Here is a 24,109-nt window from a genome sequence, read left to right on the forward strand (position 1 = left end):
GAAGCCAATAATGTGACGTAAATATAGGCGGTTTAAAAGTTATTGAAGTTATTAAGTGAATGTGATACATTTTGCCACCAATTTCCTATGCTAGGACAAAGAACATGAATTTGTGTTCTGGATATGAAATCCTGGAATTTAAAAATATCTATGGATTTCCACTCTTAAAATACAGCAACTTGAGAGTTTTGTTTTATTGTGGAAAGGTTTACAACAGTGTGTGTGTACCACTCGCCGCCTGCATTTCCTCCCCCTCCAGCCCTCCCGCGGGCACTCCATGGGACAGCCCTGGTGAGGGAAACCTGCAGCAGCCAGGTGCCTGGTGCCTGCCACTAGACAGAGACAACCACCACTGGTGAAGTACCTACCCCTTTAGGTGTGAGGGCTTCTAGGTGAAAAGCTAGCAGCAAGACAAAATACGGATGACTTAGTTTGATGATGAGCCACATCTCTGAATACTTTTCAGGAAGGATTTAATACCATCCAAGAATCCTAAAGGAAGGTATTATTAACTGAGGTTGATTTGGAAATTTGTATATATTAATGCATCTAGAGGAGAACTGTTCCCCGCCCCCCCCCCAATCATTAAACAAAAGTGCATTTCCTTACAGAAATGTAAAAAAATTTAATATATATTATATAATATATACAATATGTATATATTATATAATGTATATGTTACGTATAGGTAAAACAGCTGACCATTATTTCCAAATTTTAAAAATCATTCAGTGGTCTGGGTTTTCTACACAACAAAGCAAACAAATAACCTTAATGATCACATCGTACTTCAAAAAGCACACTGGTTGTCACAGCCCCACCAAACTGCAACCTCAGAGGCATCTTTACGCATCACAGAAATATGCAGAGGCATGATACAGTTGCTGACCATATCCTAATAAAAACCTGTATAAGAAGTTCGTTTTGTCCATTAAATTTTTAGCTGTGAGGGAAAAAAAAAGGCAAGTGTCATTTTGCTGTTTTACAGGAGGCACTCTCTGAGCCCACCCAGCTTGCTTGCCGTGTACGTGGTAACTTAACATCAGCCAGTCTTTGCGACAAACGATAGCGCAAGGTATTGCTCTTCATTTTTTCACTAAAGATAGGAAGGAAGGGGGAAAAACCCAATATATCTGTATAAATCAGAACGGACAGCCATAGATCTCTGAAATAACAAAGCTATGTAGCATTGAGCAGACTTCGGATGTCAGATTTGGATGGTGGCAGACTTGCTGTAGCACTGACATTCAGGGTCTGCTTCTTTAAGAAATTATATTAGGAAAGAAGGCCAATAACGACTATTTTCTAGAGTAACTTCCCCTTCACTTGTTAAATACTGAGCTAAATGGCAACTTTACAAAACTATTTCAAGTATTCATTATCACAGTGAAAATGTGAGACCAAGGTTCGAATGAATGAGTTGGAAATTCTTGTGATGAAAAAGGCAAGGGCACTAAATCAAAACATATACAAAATGCTTCAACGCATTTCTTTATGTGATATGAATAGATTGTCCATAAAAAGTTAGAAAAATTAAGTTAAGTTATATATTAGTACACCTTCCCAACCACCTTGTCTATAAAAATTCAGAAGAGTGTACTGGCATGTCAATCTGCGGTGGAATGCCTGGCCTTGGCAGACATCTCCTCGCTGCACGCGTTCTCTCAGTAGCAGGTTATTTGCTGCAGTCACTTTCTAAAAGTTGTATTTTAATTGTGAACCTTATCGACTCATCAGTAAACCCAGCTGATGGGGACCCACTGTGGCTCCATTCTCAGGTTCTCTATGGCAGTTTGTAGTTTCTCAAAGGCTTTGTCTAGGTTGTCGTTTACGATGATCAAATCAAAATAGTGGTTGTATGCTCTCTGAATTCGTGCACTTTCATCCACTGTTTTCTTCAAGTCAGAGTCCTGTTGAAGAGTTTTAAAAGGAAATGTTTTTATTATAATGTATATTTACTTGCTCAAATAGCAACTCAGAGTGAACATAAGAAATTAGTAGCTTGGACAATTTTTTATTGTGATTCTGATATTAATTCTCAAAATCTAATCCATAGAGTGTTAAAAAGACATTACTACCTGTTCCTGTACCCATCTTCCCAACCGCGTTTTATGTTTGTGCCTATGAGTACCCTGTATCTTCTGTTTCATTGACATTAGGATAAGATTCCTAATTTAAAAAACTGCTGACAATAATTTTAGGATGAAATCTAATGGACTCTAGATTATGGAACCCAGTTTCTAGTGACTGTTAAGAGAATCTTACAAATGTATTTTGAAGACTAACTTCACATTATTATTATTATTTTTTTGCTAGCATTATTTATATATCATAAAATATTTCTAGTCATTTTAGAATGATGTGGGGGAATAAATAATGGATTCTGCATGACTAAGAAAAGCTTTTACAAGTGTTTTGAAATTTCACAATTCTACATGTTCTTCAAATACTGAGTTTCTATTAAAGTGTCTACTGTGTTTCATTATTTATGGATATAACAATGAATAGGACAGAGGGGGTTCCTACCCTACAGTGAAGGAGACAAATAAAGGGCAAATAAACACAAGAACTTGTGAGTTGTAGTAAGTTCTATAAAAGAAAATAATCAGGAACAACACATTTTAAGGGATCTACTTACAAAGACACCAAGTACATTACTTTTAAACTGAGAACCACAGTGGGAGAAAGAGCATTCCGGGCAGAGAAAACAGCAATGCCAAATCCAAGCGGGAAATGACTGGATGTGTGAAGACACCGAAAGACCAGGAGGCCCAGACAGTTAAGGGGTGAGGGGAGCAGTAAGTTGAGATGAACATGGAATAGGTCATGAAGGACCCAGACGCAATGGAGACATCCCTGGATTATGATGGTGGCAAAGGGTATGGAATGACCCAGACTATTTAACTATGCTGGTGATAAAATCATGAGGATTAGCTGACGGGCTGGATGTGAAAAGTGAGGAAAACGACTGAATGGAGATGCTCTTGGGTTTCTAGCATGAGTTAAGCGGGTGGGTTTAGAAGATGCAGAGTTGGGGAGTAGGGCTGGAGAGAACATGATTTTTTTTTGAGGGGGTGGGGGAGGGAAAGCAAATGTTCTACTTTGTACATGTTAAGTTTAAGATGCCTGTGAGACATCCCAGTATGCAAGTCAGAGCTCTGAGGCCCGAGTTATCTACACTAATAAAAGAAAAACATGCAAATGGACCATCACTCTGCTACACCCACCAGCCAATCAGGAGGGAATATGCAAATTAGAAGGACAAAGATGGCAGCCACCCAGCTGCTCCAGGCGTGGAGTGGCCAGGCGGGGCAGGACACCTGCTATGAGAGGGAGGGGGGGGGGGGTGGGGGGAGATCTACAGGAGCGGCACTCCGTCCGCAGCAAAGACGAAGGCGGCAGACTCTGGCTGGAGCCTGTAGCAAAGGCAGCAGACTCCGGACCGGAGCGAAGGCCTGGGTCCCTGGTGCCGGAGGAAAACCAGTGCTGGAAGCCAAGGGAAGGAAGGCCTATTGCACGAATCTCTTCCTGCAACGGGCCTCTAGTCTATATATAAATTAGGAACCACCAGCATAACAATAGGAAAAGGACAAATTGTAGGCGGAAGTAACATTGTTAACCTAAAAAGAAGTGCTCACCGTCAAAAGCTTGGTAGCAATGCCAGCGTCCACCACAGCTTTGTGCATGGCGCGCAACGTCTCCAGCTCCGGAGCGGCGATAAAGACAACGTAGGGCATGAACTCCGATGTCCTCAGCACCTTCAGGGCCTGTGCAGGACAACAGTCACACACCACTTACATAGGATTAGAATTTGTATCGTTTCCCTTTACTTTTCACTATCTGCCTCTTCCTAAGAATTAAGAACGTAATTTAACGCTTGCCCCACTTCTATCCTTTGATTCCATACAGTACTTTCCTAAACAGTGATCCATTAATTGTGTTCTGATCTCTCTACCCTTTGAGCTTCCTGAACAAAGGAAAGCATTAAATTAATGAAGGACCCAAAAGTCAACAAGAACGCTGTAAATGTTTTTATGTTAATTGTAGAATTCTGCTAATACTGAAAAAGCTAGAAATAATTTAAGTGTCTACTAGCTGGAGAGTGGTTACATAAGTTAATATATGTCTATATCATGAAATACTATGCAACAATTACAAAGATTAAAAAAAGCTCTACAGTAATCAACATGAAAAGGTCTTCAAGAAACATTATTTAATAAAAAGAACTAAAGAATTTGTATAGGATTTTTCATTTATATAAAAGAATCAACAAAAATAGAAAACATTATATATATATATACGTATGTATATGTGTACATATATAATATGTAGGGTGTCCCAAAAAATGTATTCACACTTTAACAGAATAGCTATTAAAATGAAATGTATTTTAATGAACACTGCTTTTATAATTATTCAAAGTGTGTGTATACATTTTTTGGGACACCTTGTATATATGTGTGTGGGACACACACACACACGTGCACAAATATGTAATTTTCTACTTAAGGCATACTAAAAAGGCAGGAAGATACACACCAAACTCAATAATATTTACCTCTGAGTAGGGAAGTGAGATTGGGTTGAAAGCAGAAGGGTGGGAAGGGGTCGGTGAGAGAGACACGGAATGGAATGAGAATGAAATGAATATTTGTGTGTGTGTGTGTGTGTGTGTGTGTGTGTTGGGTGGGAAGAAGCGTGACTGCAATTTTTTTTCTTTTTATTTCAAAACATTCTTTCAACTGCAGTTTAAATTCAGTATTATTTTACATTAGTTTCAGGTGTACAGCACAGTGGTTAGACAATCATATACTTTATAAAGTGTTCCCCCTGACATTTCCGGTACCCACCTGGCACCATGCATAGTTATTACAATATTACTGTATTTCCTAGGCTGTCCCTTACATCCCCGGGACTATTCTGCAGCCTGGCTTACATGTTAAATTCCGCATTTTCTAACGTATGCATTTATGTATTACTTGAACAAGTAAAGCAATACTAAACTTCTGTCATGTTTCTAGTGCTTGGCTACTTGGTCAGAGATTTATTTAACTAGTGGGTGCATAACAAGGTTCTCTATCACCAACAGGTAATGGAGGGAAAGAGCCACCTTCACAATCTCAAATCAAAACAGAACAAAAACTCCACGGGAAATAAAATTTAAAATCAGCTTTGGAATCCATGCAGCTTACTTGTGGGTTGACATCCAAAATGCAAGTTCGTCCAGTTTGGACAACTTCAAGAATAGATTCAATCTTGGTTCCATAGAGATTTCCTTCATATTCCCCATGTTCCAAATATTTTCCAGCTTTAATATCTGCTTCCATCTCAGACCGTGACACGAACTTATATGCCTGGCCATCTTTTTCATCTTCCCTTGGTTTCCTTGAGGTAACTAAATAAAATTATGTTGAGAATTTACACAAAGAGAATGCAGGATTTTAGAAAACAGACTAAAATGAACAAGGTAGCTTAAGATGCTTCCATTTAGTGCCTACGGCCAAATCTGGCCTGCTTCCTATTTTTGCAGATAGTTTTATTGGACCACAGCTACGCTCATTCTTCTTACTTACGTTTCACTTATTTTATACTGGTGGAGGAGTTGTGGGAGAGACTAGATGACCTGCAAAACCTAAAATATTTACTATGTGGCCCTTGAGCAAAATAGTTTGCTGATCCCCGATTGATAGGAATGCTTTAAAAGGTAGTTCCCAATATACAATTTATATCCAAAAAAATGTGCTTGATAAGGTCAGTTTGAAACTCAAAATATAGTTACCTGGAAGCAGAGTCCTGCATTTAAATTCTTAATTATGGTGAATCCTAGTAAGTGTGAGGTACGTTGCAAGTAAATATCTTTTCCAGCTGACCCGCACTTACTCCCCTTTCCTCAGGAATGTCAATATGTCCTCTCCTTTCACTTTAACATTTCCTAACTGAGTGCCAAGCCACTGAGCAGTTCTCCTATTCTTAGTTGGTATTATCAATTTTCTGAAGTGTACCTTACCCACAAATTATCCTTTATTTTGTCTCAGTACCTTTATTTCAGCTTCCTGCTTACTTATACTCCTAATTATTATATTTTGTGCATTAGTGGTGGAACTAGCCACCTCAAAGTTATTAAGGTCTATTAACTTTCTCTATTCTGATCTGATGTGTGTATTCTTGCTCAGAGAATGAGAACAAAGAAACCAAGTGAAAATTTAGAGGATTCTTTGTCTGACATTTTAGAGCTTTAAATACTTTCAGAGACATACAACTCCCCTGCAACTTGGGCCACGCTAGGAATGGACTATTATCACCTTTCAAACTGTTGCAAAGATGCAGGGTTAGGTACTGTCTGCCAACCTGTGAATACCAGCTTGGAAGGAGGGAAGGAAGGGGGGAGGGGGAGCTCAAATTTAGCCTTAATCTGAGCTTGGCTGGATCAGACATAAAAAAGTTTTCAACTTCTAATCAAACACTTACACATGCAGAATATCTGAAGAAACCATTAAACACATACACTTAAAATTAGAAAATAATCCAGATCAAAAGTTGATGGTATTTAGACTATTTATAATAAACACAACACATCAAGAAAACTTTTATAAGAACAAAATGAACTTCAAACTCAATAAATCAACAAACAAGTGTTGCCTAGGATGTGAAGAAAAAGGAACAAGCCCTGTGCACGGTTGGTGGGAAGGTGAAAAAGGTGAAGGAATTAAGCAAACAACAACAACAAAAGCCCCTCATAGACATATACAACAACAGTACAGTGATTGCCAGAGAGAAAAGAGAGTGGGGGAGGGAGAAGAGGGTAGAGAGGGATAAATGGTGATGGAAGGAGACTTGATTTGGGGTGGTGAACACACAATACAATATCAGATGATGTGTTATAGAATTGTTCACCTGAAAGCTGTTTTATTAACCAATAAATTCAGTATTTTTTTTAAAAATGGGGACCTTCACACATTGCTGCGAGTGTAAAATAATATGGCCTCTGTGGAAAACAATGTGGCAGTTTCGCAAAACATAGTCACAGAGTCACTATTGGGCCTACCAATTCCATTTCTGAGAAAAAGAAAACATACATGTCCTCAGAAATACCTGTACACAAATGTTAATAGCAGCATTATTCATTACAGCTAAGAAATAGAGCAATCCAAATGTCCATCAAGTGATGAACAGATAAACAAAATGTGGTGGAGCCATAAAACGGAATAGCATTCAGCAATAAAAAGCAGCTAAGTGCTGACACCAGCTGAAACATGGATGAACCTTGAGGACGTTGGTAGCTATCATCAAACATCACATACTGCATAGTTACATTCCTGTGAAATGTCCAGATAGGCAAATTTTATCGTGGCAGAAAGCCCACTAATCATCAGCATGAGTTAAAAAATATGCACACAAAGGCACATCATTATTAAATTCAAAATACTGAAAAACAACAAAATATAGCAAAAGACCCTGAATATCTGTGAAAGAAAACAGGTCATGCACAAAATAAGAATTTTAAAAATATATATATTTTTTAAATTGATTTCAGAGAGGAAGGGAGAGGGAGAGGGAGAGATAGAAACATCAATGATGACAGAGAATCACTGATCAGCTGCCTCCTGTTTGCCTCCTACTGGGGATCGAGCCCGCAACCGGGAATGTGCCCTTGACTGGAATGGAATCCAGGATCCTTCAGTCCTCAGGCCGATGCTCTATCCACTGAGTCAAAACAGCCAGGGCCAAAATAAGAATTTGAATGACAGTGAACTTCCTTTTTATTTTGTGAATCCTCACCTGAGCATATTTCTCCCCCCTTCCTTCTCCCCCCCCCCCCCGCTTTTTTTTTTTTTTTTAGGGAGAGTAGAAGAGAGAGGAAAAGACAGAGAAAAACATCGATGTGAGAGAAACACATCAATTGGTTGCCTCCTGCACGTGCCCCAACCAGGGCCTGGGCCAGGGAGGAGCCTGCAACCAGGGTATGTGCCCTTGACTGGAATTGAACCCGGGACCTTTTGGTCTGCAGGCCGATGCTCTACCCACTGAGCTAAACCGGCTAGGTCTGACAGTGAACTTCTTAACAGAACTGGATTCAAGAACTACATCTTTTGAGTTTTACAATCTAGAATTTTTACTCTCTGCTAAATAATCAATCAAGTATAGGGCAGAAAATATACATCTTCAAATACGAAGATGCACAAATGACATCCCATACACCATTTCTTGTAAAGTTACAAGAGGATGTGCCCAGCAAAACAAGGCAATAAACCAAGAAAGAAGAATGGGGTCCAGGAACAACAGCTTTGAGCCAGGACAGCAGCAAAAGGAAAGACATCACCGTGGCAACAACGGGGCAGTCAACACACAGCCCATGGTGCTCACGAAAGTAAAAGGACTGAGGTCTGAGACAGAGGTCTCCAAGCAAAAGTCATGACTTCATAGATAAGTGAGTCTTTGCTTTAAAACAAAGCTATACACATAAAACCAAGGTAAAGAGAAGAAAACAGACGGCTAGTGACTGCTGGGTGGGGGAAGAGGGAGAGGAAAATAAAATGGGGTTAACTGAAACTAGCATTACCTCTAAACTGGGAGGACAGTCAGGGAGTCAACAGACGAGGCCCCACTGGACAAGGCAAGAAATAGCAGAATGAAGATAATGAAGAAATAGGGAAGGCTATCAGAAGAAATAGCAAAAAGAAAGAAAAGCAACTGTTTCTAGTAAGTAGGCCCAAGGCGGGGGCAGAGGAAAACAGGGGGTTATATTTCCATTATTTAAGTACCACTTGATTAAAATACTGTACATGTATTAACTTGCTAAAAATAAAATACTTTACAATTCTTTGACCACAGTGAGGCTTTAATAACTACTGAACTAGGATTTGTCTGAGTTGTGTGATTCATGTGCTTACAATGGAAAGCCTTCCCCTGAAGGGATTACAAACAGCACAGGAGGGCAACGGGTAAGGTTACTCCTCCAACCAACCCCTAAGAACTTCAGCAATAAGATCACTCACTGAGAATTAAATCTCAGAACAAACTGGATAACAGAGAAACTCTGAAACTCATCGTAAAGAGATGGAGTGACGTTAGGCTATGATCTGACTCAGAACAGCTTGAGGGCACTACTATACGTCAAGAAATACTGTGTTAATCACGAAGGGGGCATGTTCAGCAATAGCTGCACAGAAAGGGGAGCTCCAAGGCAACACGGGCTTGTCTCCTGCCTTGTTTAGGGACAGAACATGTAAGTTCCGAGAAGGGAAGGCTAGTGCATCTTCGAAATAAAGCAAATGTATATTAGTCCTTATAACAAGTCAGTGATATCATCTAACTCCTTGATCTAATTCCATTCTCATCAAGCATACTTCTGACAATACTTTCCATGTAAATATGCAAATAAGAATGCAAAAATCATAAACTGAGTATTTGGTTCACTTAATGGTTATACTTCCCATGAGCATTTTATTTTCTCTACCAATCTCTGTGACCTTAATTAATGCTGCCTGTCCTGGAAGATGAATTCCCCCCCCCCTTTTTTTAATTTACTAGAGGCCTGGTGCACAAAATTCAAGGGTGGGGGGCGGTCCCCCTGAGCCCAGCCTGCACCCTCTCCAATCCGGGACCCCTCGGGGGATGTCTGACAGCCAGTTTAGGCCCGGACATCCCTCTCACAATCCTGGACCGCTGGCTCCTAATCGCTCACCTGCCTGGTCTCCCCCAACTGCCCACCCCTGCCTGCCTGGTCGCCCCCAACTGCCCCCCCCCCCGCCGGCCTAGTCGCCCCTCACTGCCCCCCCTGCCAGCCTAATCGCCCCCAACTGCCCCTCGCCCGCTGGCCTGGTCGCCCCTAACTGCCCCCCTCTGATCTGGTCGCCCCTAACTGCCCCCCCCCCACCCCCCCCCGCCGGCCTGGTCACCCCACACAGCCTGCTTGTTCAGTTATTTGGTCGTCCCTCACTAACTCCCCTGCCGGCCTGGTTGCCCCACGCAGCTTGCTCGTTCAGTCGTTTGGTCGTCCCTCACTAACCCCCCTGCCAGCCTGGTCATAGGCAGCCATCTTGTGAGGGTGTGACAGTCAATTTGCATATTACCTCTTTATTATATAGGATTGATTAAGGTATTACATATGTGTCCTTATCCCCCACTGCCCCCCCACCCCTTCCATTCATGCCCTCACCCCCCTGGTGTCTATGTCCATTGGTTAGGCTTATATGCATGCATACAAGTCCTTTGGTTGATCTCTCCCCCTTACCCCCACCCTCCCCTACCTTCCCTCTGAGGTTTGACGGTCTGATCAATGCTTCTGTCTCTGGATCTGTTTTGCCAGTCAGAGAAAGATAAATATCACATGATCTCACTCATTTATGGAACATAATGAACAACATAAACTGATGAACAAAAACAAAAACAGATGAATCCCTCTTGCTGTGCTATCCAAAACCAGGATTATGACCTTGCAGGCTCACACAAATTAACAAAGGGATTGCCAGAGAGGTGACTGAGGACCCAGCAGGTTTCTCCCTTTTCTTTACACCAAAATGGGTGAAAAACACAACTTTTCACATAGACATCGGAAGTAAAAAAAAAAAACTACGAAGTTAATGCTGCTTTTGCCACAACTCTTACTACTTGTGTTTAGCATTTCTGAACTACAGAGTTTGGAGGAGGGACTGCCACCAGGCGGCAGGCTGACGAGAACAGTGCTACTTCCAGGCCGTAGAGTAGCTGCCAATATCTTCTCTTTGCTTGTTTTCATTGACATAATAAAAACCTATTTGGGACTAAAGATCACAATTATGTGCCCTCACTACATTTTCTTGCCAATTAAACAGAGAAGAAAACACACAACTTACATGGCACCGTGGTTCCAAATCTAGTGGGATTCAATACTATGAACCTGTTTTTCAAGCTTCTTCGTCCCACACCTTGAGCTCCTATTAATACTAATGTCCTTCTCTGGAAGGGAGGCATTCTGGCTACCTCCTCGTAGATCTGGATTTCATGACGATCAAATTCTGCAGGTAAAGGACATGGAAAACACCACATTCAATTGTCTTTCATGTGGATGAGAAACTTCTGCTATTCTGTTCAGTAATGACTTAATAGGCATAATAGTGAAATATCACTTGAATTGTACTCAGTACAGATTTGTTTTTATTAATTTGATAAAGTACAAAAAATTATTTTACATTTTGATTTAAATATCTGCTGCCATCCATTTGTTTCTTAAAAATGTGTCCAGCCAAGCTAGAAAAATGCCCGTGCTTTATCCTTATCAGATATTCTACCCATAAAACCTTATCAATTCGTGAGTAGAAATAATTCCTTTAATATAAATAATCTGGTGACAAATAGTTTATATAATTCATTCAGCTAAAAACTGTGTGTCAAATATGGAGGACAGCAGTATACCTAGCATGGCGGCTTCAATAAGTCCTTATAGAATGAGCGTGCCCTTCCAGTGATATCAATGAGTAAGTCCTTATAGAATGAGCGTGCCCTTCCAGTGATATCAATGAGTAAGTCCTTATAGAATGAGTGTGCCCTTCCAGTGATAGCAATGAGTAAGTCCTTATAGAATGAGTGTGCCCTTCCAGTGATATCAATGAGTAAGTCCTTATAGAATGAGCGTGCCTTTCCAGTGATAGCAATGAGTAAGTCCTTATAGAATGAGCGTGCCCTTCCAGTGATATCAATGAGTAAGTCCTTATAGAATGAGCGTGCCCTTCCAGTGATATCAATGAGTAAGTCCTTATAGAATGAGCGTGCCCTTCCAGTGATATCAATGAGTAAGTCCTTATAGAATGAGCATGCCCTTCCAGTGATATCAATGAGTAAGTCCTTATAGAATGAGCGTGCCCTTCCAGTGATATCAATGAGTAAGTCCTTATAGAATGAGCGTGCCCTTCCAGTGTTATAAATGAATAAGTACTATCTTGGTGACTGCAAATAGGTTTGATTAACAAATGCATGTAGACAACATACTGACATTTAAATATTAAGATTCTGAAAATATGTATAAAATAAAATATAGGATCCAAATTATTTTCAGTGCAAACACATTCCAAAATTATATTCATAGTCAATGGTAAAATTATAAATTTTCTATTTTAAAAGAAAGGCTTAAGAACACATATTTCATGAATAATAAGGCTAAACTGAGTATGAAATATTCTACTGCCATCATTAGGGCTATCACTCTCAATCTACAGTAAGAATACTTCTTAGGTTATTTTAACAGCAGCTCTTTGCATAGTTTCCCCACAGCAGCTTAACCAACGTTGAGGGAGAGCCTATTTTCTCCTTACGTATTATATTCTAATTTACTATTCTATTATTTCCCCTTAGAGTATGCTATTTAGTTCATTACCAGTGGAGAGGCAGCTCTGAAGTCAAGAAAGTGCTTTAAAATTGACGATCCTTCAAGTATGCCTCCAGAGCTGCACGTCACTCCTATCAGCCTCTAAACTGAAAGGAGTAACTCCGATAGTTGTCGTATTTACCTTTCCTTCAGTCTAAAAGATTTAAGAAAGAGCCCTCCTGGATCAAACTAAGATTCATTTGGTCAGTAATATTTTCCCAAAAGAGCCATGGACAATGTTATGCCTGAATATAGTTGCCTTTAATCATAACTCTTTCATACCTTCATAGAGGCATTTGGCTCTTTAGAAATGACACATAAATTATCAAAATTCTCTAAACAAATAGTTTCAATTATAACATTGCTCCTTTATTAATATAAGCATCCTAAGCAATTCACTGTGTTGTAAACTATACTCATAAAATAAGCACATTGGTCATAGTATAAGCACATATAACATCAGGATTTAAATAATGTCTTCATATTAAATTGTACCATGCGTTCACATGCCAACCCCTTGAACTGGGTACTAATCTGAATTATATTCATTGAAAATTATATACGTAGACTTTATGCCACACCGATTAACAATATAAAGCTATTTCACTTGGACTTCTCAAAAAGTACTGCAAACACACCTGCATTTCTGGTGGTGAGATACATCATCTTTTTCTTTTTTTTGCTACTTATGGTTCCACAGAAAGGTCCTGAAGGGTGAAAAGACAAATATAACTTGAACAGAATGTCAAAATAGGATACAATTGCCCTGTGGGTTCGACAGGGGTGGGAGCATGGCCTTCCCAGTGTTGCATCCTACAAAGCAGAATGGGGCAGGTGAGCCACTGAGTTCTGGTACCATACCAGCAGGTGGCAGAAAGGGATCAGAAAGTTTACTTTTGAGAGAGACACAATAAAGCAGATGGGAGGGATTAACTCTAGACATACAGTAAATAAATTCACTTGCTAATTCAGATGAAAGAGGCAAAGAAAGGTGTCCACAAAGGACAACTTGTTACTTATTATGTGGAGCTCATCACCTGAATTGTCCCAGTCTCTTCTAACAAATGCCTTTCTCTTCTCTTCCAGGAACTGGCTTGGAATGAGACCAGCGCTTCCTCCCTCTTTTACATGGCTAGCCTAGAATCAAATTAATGAATTGCATATCTCAGTGACCAAAACTTGAGACGATATTCTAAAAAGTAGAACAAGCAGTAGTCAGTAAAAAATACCACATTTGCTCTTAAAACTGACCTTGAGATTTAAACCCATGCATTGTCAAGTCATTTAAACACTTCAGCACCGAGGAATCAAGTGGCACCTAGTCAACCCACCCACCATCTGTAAGAAAATTTTGGGACCAAAATAAAAAAGTACACAGGCTCTTTAAATTACTAAAACTTTTTATTTATGACACTAAGTTAGTCAAAGAATAGAAAGGAATAAATGCTAGTCTATGTGTTTACAGGACATTTTATCTAGCATCCTTTAGTAAGATATGACTATCAGCCTTAATCCTACCATGTTGGTATTTCCTGAGGCCAAATCAAAGAGAAAGACAGCATCGGGAAAACAGAGGGGAGCATTTAATTCGCTATCAGCAATCTGAGTATCCTGAGAAACAGTAAGTTTAAAAGAGTAAAACTTCACCTACTGTCAAGAACTAACTTTCAGAGTAAAATCCACAAAAGTGCTAGTTTAATATAGTGGCTGGAGAACTGGCTACTAGTGGCTTATCCCAAAGTTAGTGACTTTATTCTAACAAACTAGCATTAAAAAAAAATCTGGTACATTTTTAGCAATTAAAATCCTGGGGGAAAAAAAAAAACAGAATTAAAGGAATAGACCACAAAACGCAGGAAGAAACTGAGATAATGGTGAAAAGGATTAGATGAGAGATGGCATTCAAAAAGTGGGGGGAAAAAGACAATATTGGAAAAGTTCAATAAAGGAAACAGCCACAGAAGGCAGATTTTTCAGGTGAGCAGTCTAAGAAATTCAGTGGAAACTTCTTGAAATCATGAATTCTATTTACTCGTTTCTTAGTTTTCTAACCTGTTGCACAGTGCAGTTGTACAGACTGATGTCTTAATTTAAATATAAGGACACACCAGTGAGATTGTTCTCATTCTTGTAATTCATTCCCCTCAGAAGCCACTATAACCTATTAGAGCGAATGTGAGTTTCTGATATCTCAGTTTGATTTAGAGTTTGGTGCTAGGCCCTGGTCCTTGTCTCTCACAGCTTGCTCTTCAATGAGACCCTGACAGTTTAAGGGAGTTCAGACTTCCCGATTGGTTAGTTTTCTCCATTCTGAACACTGTGGTTGTTGGCCAATGTGAACAATGACAACAACAGACTTAAGGCTGCTGGAGATTTCTGGAAGCTGTATTAAGGGAAGGAAGAAGAACATCATCGCACAGCTTTGGAAAACGGAAGGGGCAAAATACAGTGCTAACACATCCTTTCCATACACACAGAATTCAAACCACGATCACAAACAACACTACAATAAAGCACGCCTTCATTTCTCAATAAATGAGAAGAGGTGGGCAAATAGATTTAAGAGCTTAAAAATTATGCTTTATTTGCCATGAAAGTATTCAGAGAGAAGGGAGACAAGAGAAAGACGACTACAACCACAATAAAAGACTCCTTAGTTAAAACAAAAACACTGAGAAGGGAGGACCCCACAAGAGCTGTTCCTGCCCAATTCTGTATCTTACTGCAGTCACCCCCGGGGAAGCACCAACAGGTCTGATCCCTAAACCAGCATCGGCACCCCAGGCTAGTTAACTCTGCATTTATTAACAGCCATTCACAAACTCCCTCTCAATCTGGTCTTCTGTCCACAAAATTAGCAGCCCTGCAGCCGGAGTTGTTCATGCAGGTAAAACCATTGGAACGAATGCTAATACCTCTTTCCTGAATATGCAGATATTGGCCACATTAAGGCTGAAAATAAAAAAAGCAGGTGAGGAAATTCTGAGCAGCACACTCACCTGCCACCAATTTGGATCTTCTCTATTTACAATCTGAAGAATTTCTCCTTTTGAAAACTTCAATCCTGCTTCTTTGCAGGGTATCAGGTTATCGTTGTATGGATTATAATCAAAATGACATTTCACAAATACCTAAAACACACAATTAAAAGTACTATTAAAACAATGAAATGAAATGAAAACAATTAAAAGTACTATAGATGCACCATTTATCACGGGATTTTTGAAATCTTTTTCAAACCACGTTGATTTTATTGTAACTGATAATGTATTTAATACTTCAACTATGGAACTTGTCTCTCTCAAATAAAAATTAAATTATTAGAACATTAATAATTTGGTATCAGAAAAGAAAATATGAAATAAACATTAGCACCACATTAACATCCTAAACAATATATGCAGTTGATTTAAGGCATATATTTCAGATGTATTAGGACTGACTTTTTGAAAGGGCTCTGAAACCAAAATTAAATAATGAAAGTTCATGTTGAAGTCAGACCCAAAATATATTTAGTAAACTTAAAAAGTAACCACATAGACTTACCAGCACACTGGCCAAAACTAGTGTAGAAAATACTTTTCTGGAATCATCTTGCTCTGATTTAAATTATCAGTATTAAATAAAATAAAATAAATACTGAAAAAGCCTGGAAACTATTTTAAATTCATTTAATTATACAAATTTCTTTTGAATCTGTTTTATCAATGTAAGCATGTCAGTTACCAGTTAGTTATGATCTCCAGTATCTACAGTATTTTGCTTAGTCACTTTAATTTGAATTCTAATTAAGCTAAGCATTTTCAGTATTTGATGGCAAGTTCAGACAGATTACTTTCTTAAAACAATTTTTTTCATGCATATTTATAGAGATTCAAATTTTATCTTCTAAAGAACTTACTTAGCATTAATCAGCAGATAAACTTTAACAAGCAGGAAAACACATAATTAGTCAAAATAATGTTATTTTTCTACTTATCATATTTCTATAAATATAACCACACAAGATATTCAAATAACACAAGCAAATACATTATATTATTAGTGTAGCAAAATGCAATATTGTGGATGCATATTGGAAAATTTGATAAAACCTTAGTTATTTACAATTAGATGATTTTCAAAGAAAGCATTCTGAACATTTTCAATAACTTTGGAAAGGCTAAATATTAATGCTTAAAAAAAATCAGTAAGCCAATAATATTTTATGATATACAATTTTAGAAATATTTAAAATGCAAGCATACAAGTAATATTAAGCTTGCCTAAAATGTGACAACTGGCTAACTTGACAATAGCATGCAGCTCAATGATTTGGCAATGGAGAAAATCCAAAATGATTAAGTTTAATCAAGGTAGATTTAGTTGTCTGATAGGACAGAAAAATGGAGTAGCAGAGAATGCCCTGGAATAACATCATACCTGACGGACGCGGGCTGGATGCCTCTCCATAGTGATGCCACTCTAAAAATACATTTTTCATTGCATAAATAAAGCCAGGCTTTACAGGGATAATGAATCAACAAAATATAAACAAACACTGGCCCATTTTATTACTTCACTCATTTAGTCAAGCAACTACTTCCCGAAAGAATTGTCCATATCTGAACATTATAAATCAAAGCAGCAAAAAGATAGAGGGGTTTGAGATGAGGCACAGAAAAAGATGAGTATGCAAAGTTGTAAAAATACTGGGATATGCCTTACTTCTCAAGAAAGCTGCACTGAATGGATAATAAAGGCACCCTGTCATCTAACCATGCCTGTTTATTATTCTTATCTGTGGACAGAATATGTTTTGTAACCATAAAGCTTATCCTTTCTGAGGAAGTCCAAATTTCAAACATTCATTCCCCTACTACCATCAAATTGTTCTGAAAATGTCATTATTTGTGGAACAAAAATTATACCTTTCAAATGTAAAGAATTCCTAGAAGAAATAATTTTTACTTATTAATTTATCAAATTAATTTTTGAACATATTAAACTGGCTTTACTTTGAACTTTGAAAATTTGTCTGAAAAATAATTAATGAACCCCATCTTTGATCTAAACATTTTGTAATGACCTTAAAGTCATTAGATATTTGTCAGGTATAATTACAGTTTATTAAGTACATTTTAAAGTGTTTCACTAAGAGGCTATGGATGTTAACTATTCACTCGTTATTAAAAAGTTGCTAAACACAACCTAAAGTATTTCAATCCCATATTCTGAATGACTAACAATCTAAAGAAGATGCAAGAAAGAAAAGGAAGTACAAATGGCTTTTAAACACAGGAGGAGATATTCAAATTCACTCAGAATAGAAAAATAAATTAAAATTATAACATTTCTTCCTGTCAGATTAGCAGAAACCCAAATACTTGATATACCATGGCTAGGTCTATGGGCCAAGAGCCATTTTTTCTAACAGACTGGTGAAAAAACTGGTTCAATCCCTTGGGAGGACAATTTGGCAATAACTATCAAAATCACAAATGCAGACACCTCCAATCTGGCAACCCACCTATGGGAATGTATTCAACAGCAATGCTACTCAGACATATACACAAAGTGACTTATGTAGAAGACTATTAGCAACTGATTGAAAACTTAATTACTTAACAATAGGGACTGATTAAACAAATAATGGCAAACCTATGTAATATAACACTGCAGATAGTAAATTAAAAAGGGAGGATATATTTCAACAAGCAGACTATGTACCAAAAAGGAAAGATCCTCAAGATAACATAGTTAATTGAAGAACAAACAAACAAACAAAAAATACAAGGTTCAGAGTGTGCATACTATGTTATGTAACCTTTTCATTAAAAAGGAGATGGAAGGGGAAAAAGAATATATAATTTTTACTTATTTGCATATGAATAAAGAAACCCTGGAGAGATACAAATAGCAATGTATCTTATGGAGAGAGTGAGGTTTAAGTTGGTAGAGAATTAGGAGGGAGATTTTAACTGAATACGAATTTATATTGCTTGAATTTTGAACTGTGGGAATGATTCATTTATCCAAAAATTAAATTTTTATGGTAATAAAAGATAAAATGACTCCTGCTTCTAGGATGAAATAACAAGGACCCTCCAATCTGAAACAACTAAAAAACTGGACAGAATATATGAAACATTTGTCACGCTATCAGACAATGAAGACGGTGATCCTAAAAAGTGGACACTAGGTGAGCTGTACCGGGATCCAGCTAACTGCACAAAAAGTTTCCACTTGCAACTCCGGAAAGGAAAAGCTGGTGGAGCCGCGGTCACCACGCTGAGGAGATGAGCAGAAAGACCAAGATGGCCTAACACGGGGCTAAATAGCCTCGCATTTCACATCACTCAGCTTAGTTCACCAACTGGAGAACTTACAGAGGAATTTAGGCCAAAGTCCTAGCTATTAATTTTACAAAAATTTATTTTTCCCGCAAAAGTCCATACGGTCATTGTGAGCTGGTAAGAATTCCAGAGTTTGGACCACAGGGGCACTGGAATCTTTCTAAGTATCAAAACTAATACGTAATTTTAAAAAGTAAATCTTTGGCTCTACTTTTCCAAATGGAAATGTGCCAATTCATGATTCTTTTCCTTGAAGACAAGCTCTCTACCTTCATTTCACCAAAGTTTATTATAAGCCTATACATATATATATGTGTGTGTATGTGTGTGTGTGTGTATATATATATATATATATATATATATATATTTCAGAAGTCCAATTTACATACTAAAATCATGACTAAATATTGTACCCTACCCTCTGAACAAGAATATAAAACAGGTATTCAACATGTTATTTCAAAGAATTGCATAGAAATACAAAAACTAGCCTTTTACACTTAGTAATATCTTAAATTAAAAAGCACAATTTCACTCACACATGAAACGATAAATTTCTGGAATAAACTGAACAATTAAAGATATCTAAAACACTGGTAGATATTTCCTATTTCTACATTACTTAGGCTTGAAAACCCTCTCCTCAGTTCCAACATTCTCACCATAATCGTCAACTGCTTCTTTGTAATTAGTAATTACTTCATTATTTTTCCTTCCTTTACAATTCTATTACACCAGCAATTTTCAACCTTTTTCATGTCATGGTACACATAGACTAATTACTAAAATTCTGCGGCACACCAAAAAAATATATTTTTGCTGACCAAAAAAGGTATAACTTTGATTCATTCACACCAGACTGGTATTGTGTTGTCTGCTGTCATTTTTTATTTGACAATCTAAAGGAAAAGAGGTCGGTGCCCCTAAGTAAATACTCATGTATTGCATGGTTTTTGGTTTGTTTTTAAATATAAATGTGTTTTTTTTAAATTGATTTCAGAGAGGAAAGGAGAGGGAGAAAGAGAGAGAAACATCAATGATAAAAGAGAATTGATCAGCTGCCTCCTGCATACCTCACTGGGGATTGAGCCTGCAATCTGGGCATGTGCCCTGACCGGGAATCAAATCGTAAACTCCTGGCTCATAGGTCGACACTCAACCACCGAGCCATGTGGGCTGGGCCAGGTATTGCATGTTTTAAACGTTCTTGCAGCACAGGGGTTGAGAATTGCTCTTCTAGCCCATCCCATGCACACTAAGGTATAGGTGGTTGGGACTACATTATTCTCTCACAGGGGCTGGAACATAACAAGATCAAAAAATATTTGCTAGCCCTAACCGGTTTGGCTCAGTGGATAGAACGTCAGCCTTCGGACTGAAGGGTCCCAGGTTCGATTCTGGTCAAGGGCATGTACCTTGGTTGCAGGCACATCCCCAGTAGGAGGTGTGCAGGAGGCAGCTGATCGATGTTTCTCTCTCATTGATGTTTCTAACTCTCTATCCCTCTCCCTTCCTCTCTATAAAAATCAATAAAATATATTAAAAAAATATATTTGCTAGATTAATGACTAAAAGGCTTTATGGTTTTTCTTACCTAGCTGTATGTTACTGAAATGGCAGTTTGTGGTGTTCACAAAAAGATTTACTAATTCCTTTATAGTAGTAAGATGAGGTTGTTTAAAAATTCACAAAATAAGGCATTTCACAACAATAAGACAGTTTTCCCCCCTCTTTTCTTTAGCAAAAGAGTAGCAACTGGTGGCTAGTTATATCCAACAGTGTGATTAAAGATAAAAGTAATCTAGAGATTACCAAGAATCTTATTACTAACCTGTTGAGGAATAATGGTATCTCTATAGCTTGGTAAAATTTTTAGGGTGACACTTCCACTAATATTTTTCAGTAATTCTTGTAATTCCTTTGGATTGTTTCCAACCTCGTGGCCATTGACTTCTTTAATGATATCTCCCACATGGAGCAGACCTTGTCGATCTATCATGCCTCCATGAAGGATTCGGGCGATTACCAGGTCATTATTTTCAACCCTAAAGGTTACACCCTAAAGGAAATAAGGAACGGAATTGTCATTGATTTTAGACTTAAAAATAAATCTTAAATACTCATGAATATATATATTCCTGTGTCAAGAGTCTAATCTCCTTAAACCATGTGCAACTGTGACAATATATACCACCCTTAAAAAAGGACTTCCATGGTAAGTCCTTTTAACCTGAAAAAATGAAACGTATTAGGCTGCATCCCACAGGATGAAGGTTACCTCAAAGGAACAAGAAAAGACAGATATGCCTTGTTCCTGGCTTTGCTTTTTCCCTATTTCACTGTTTTTATAGTCAGGATCCAAAAATAATAATTTTAAGTAGGAAATTGTAAACTTCACTACGTATAGAACCCTCCCTACCATCTCTTCACTTTTTAATAACAACTTTCTTCCATGTTTGCTACTTCATTAGCAAGCAACCTGAGCTGATTTCTTCAAAGGGCATAGGAAAAACATAAAGTACTGATTTTCTGAAATATTTGTTACCCACTGGCAAACTTCTGGCCTCTATTTCAGTTTAATTTTTATCTTGGTTTAATTTTGTATGCTAAATCAAGTTGAAACAGCATCAGGAGTATATTTTAGACAGAGGCCAAAAACCACATAAAACAAATACAAATGAAGTTTTCATAATGATACGAGTTATGAAAGCGAAGAAAATGAGAGCAGGACTGAGCTACAAGTATGGCAGCTTCAGTTTTAAGAAGGCACCAATTTATCTACTCACCAATGGCTCCCCAGCTCTTTTGTGAATACCAAGAATACGAATGGCATCTACTGGTAATAACTGATTATTAACAGAATTATTCATTTCCGGGCTTGATGGAGGTGAATCATAACACTTTGATGCCACAATATCATGGGCTTCCAAGAGTGACTGTAAGGATTCAAAGCATAATGCTAAGTTAAAAATTTTTCCTGAGATGTTAAAATGCAAGTTCAAAAACAATAAATCAAAATACAAAGAGCCCGGCTGGCATGCCTCAGTGTTTTGAGCACAGACCCATGAACCAGGAGGTCACTGTTCAATGCCCCATCAGAGCATATGCCCAGGTTGTGAGCTTAATCCCCAGTAGGGGGCATGCAGGAGGCAGCTGATCAATGACTCTCTCATCATTGATGTTTCTAACTCTTTCCCCTTCTCTCTCTGAAATCAATAAAAACCTATTTTTTTTTAAAAAAATATGAAGAAGGGAGCAAATGTCAACTGGTTCAGAATACAGATAATTAACATGTAGGCTTGATTGATAATTTCTGGCTATTTCATAAAAATAGGTGTAAGAGACTAAAGAAAATTTTCAAAAAGGAAAAGAGCGCCTCCTTCACCTAGTGGGGAATCAAGCACACAACCGAGTCATGTGCCCTGACTGAGAATGGAATCGGGGACCTGTGGTGCTTGGGTGGATGCTCAAGCCACACTGGCAAGGTGCTTTCTTCCTTCTTTAGTCAAGGTGTATGTATAACTAAAAAAAAAAAAATTTAAAAAGGAAAAGGGCACAAATCCGTGTCTTAAGAGGATTATTCCTATAAATGCTGAAGTCACTCAAATCTCTAACCTGGTCTTTGTTTTTACTCTGTTCTCTCCTCTTAGGAAATATTCATTCCTGCGACTTCAACCACTATTTATATACTGTTAATTCCCAATTTTATACCTTTGGTCCAGATCTTTCATTACTTCAGATTAATAGACTAAAAATCTGCCTACAACATAACACAATTACGATAATTTGAAAATCAAAGAGTTAAGCATTGTAGAGGACTGAAACATATTGAATTAATGAAAAATCCATAACTCCACAGTGCTATTTAAAAAACAAAAGACTGAGAATACTCTTCATTAATATAGACCAATGCTATTTTAAATAATTCTTTACTTTGAAAATTGGTAAAGGGAAGGATCAAGCGTTTCACTGACATTTCAGTGGGAAATGCATTACAGAGTAGCTCAATAGCCCACTTGATGAGGAAAAACCCTTTTTATATAAGAACACTAGCTAATAAATGCAGAGTGAGAGAATCTGAAAAATGTCATGTACAACCTCTAATGAAAATATTGATTCAGGCAAGGATTATTAATGTAGGTAAATGGTTGAAAGGAAACAGCATTTGTATAATGCTAGAATAATAACATACTAGATTACTTCTAGTGGAAAAGCTTTCAAAGGAAGGGTTAGACTGACATTGCCCTTAATCAGAGACCAAACTCAGCATCAATAGTGGTGGGCCAACCAGGCACTACACATTTCTGATACAATTTAATTCATGTTGCATCACATCATTTAAAATGAATTCGAGTTCCAAATAATTAACTTGAATACTGACCTTTTAGACAGAACTTCTGTTTACAGGAAATAGGAAGGATAACTAAACAACACAGAAGGGAAGCAACCAGATACATCCAGAAAGTTGGACATGCTACAGGATAATAACCTGACCTCTTCAAAAGGTCAACATCATAATCAAGGGAGAGAGAGATGGTCCAACCAGATGCTGCACATGGACCGAGGTTGGAAGCCTGTACGTGCAAACCAGCTGTAAAGAATATTTTGGCATCAAATAAAGACATTTGAATATAGCGTGTGCACCTGAGACAGAGGTCCACTTAAATGGAAAAGTGACAATCAATGATTGAAAAAAAGGGTGAATTACACAATACCTTGTGGAAAATGATCTCAATTTGTAAAGAAAAGAAAGTACATTTATGCACAGAAAAAAATGGAGGAATACGCACTAAGATAGCATAGTAATTTGGGTCATAAGAATACAATGCCTTAATTTTTGTATTTTGCTTGCTATTTTCTAGTTTTATGTATTTATTAAACTTTATATAAATGTATACTTATTACGTTTTGTGTATTTACTTAAAATATAGCTTGCCTAAAAGCACTACCCAGATGCTCCTGAGGTATCACAGACCTAACATGGCCTCAACATTCACATGTCCAGTTTCTCCTAGAGTATTCCTAATCTTAGTGATGCCAACTGTCATAAATTCTACCCTTAATCAACTTCCCACATCTCTCTTCTGCAACTGTCACATGTAACCAGTCACCAAGTCCTGTTGATTTTATGGCTTAACACTGGAAAATCCTCATTTTATACCGCCATCACAATTTCTTGCCTCAGTACTTAACAATCTAGCTCCATAATCAGACCTCTCCCTGTTAAATGCCTCCTCTCATCCCCACCCATGGTTTTCTACTGTCCTAAGGATCAAGTCCCAATACCTTAAAATGTGTTATACGGCATTAATCAACTGGCCCCTGCATAAAAGGTGTCTCTGATGTGTCCATGTTTCTGTACCCAAGATACTGATTTATGTAGGCACCATCTCACTCTAAATCTTCGTATTTTACATTAACATTGTTGGAA

The 24,109-nt window shown here is 37.9% G+C and overlaps 2 protein-coding genes across 2 annotated transcripts in view; one reads left to right on the forward strand and one right to left on the reverse strand.

The window, feature by feature from the left end:
- The window catches only part of GSDME (gasdermin E), a 46,070-nt gene extending 45,063 nt beyond the window's left edge, over positions 1-1,007 (forward strand). Inside the window, exon 12 of the mRNA XM_054726008.1 lies at positions 989-1,007. The gene's annotated coding sequence lies outside the window, so the exon portion shown is untranslated. The remainder of the gene's footprint in view (positions 1-988) is intronic.
- Positions 1,008-1,393: 386 nt separating this feature from the next.
- Positions 1,394-24,109, reverse strand: part of PALS2 (protein associated with LIN7 2, MAGUK p55 family member) — a 59,170-nt gene continuing 36,454 nt past the window's right edge. Inside the window, exons 4-12 of the mRNA XM_054726001.1 lie at positions 21,465-21,614; positions 20,510-20,737; positions 15,343-15,474; positions 13,381-13,480; positions 12,982-13,050; positions 10,836-10,997; positions 5,193-5,395; positions 3,639-3,767; positions 1,394-1,910 (exon numbers count right to left, since the gene is read on the reverse strand). Coding sequence (XP_054581976.1) covers positions 1,734-1,910; positions 3,639-3,767; positions 5,193-5,395; positions 10,836-10,997; positions 12,982-13,050; positions 13,381-13,480; positions 15,343-15,474; positions 20,510-20,737; positions 21,465-21,614 — 1,350 coding nt within the window. The 3' untranslated portion in view covers positions 1,394-1,733. The remainder of the gene's footprint in view (positions 1,911-3,638; positions 3,768-5,192; positions 5,396-10,835; positions 10,998-12,981; positions 13,051-13,380; positions 13,481-15,342; positions 15,475-20,509; positions 20,738-21,464; positions 21,615-24,109) is intronic.

The sequence above is a fragment of the Eptesicus fuscus genome, chromosome 14, assembly GCF_027574615.1.
Source record: "Eptesicus fuscus isolate TK198812 chromosome 14, DD_ASM_mEF_20220401, whole genome shotgun sequence".
Classification (NCBI taxonomy): Eukaryota; Metazoa; Chordata; class Mammalia; order Chiroptera; family Vespertilionidae; genus Eptesicus; species Eptesicus fuscus.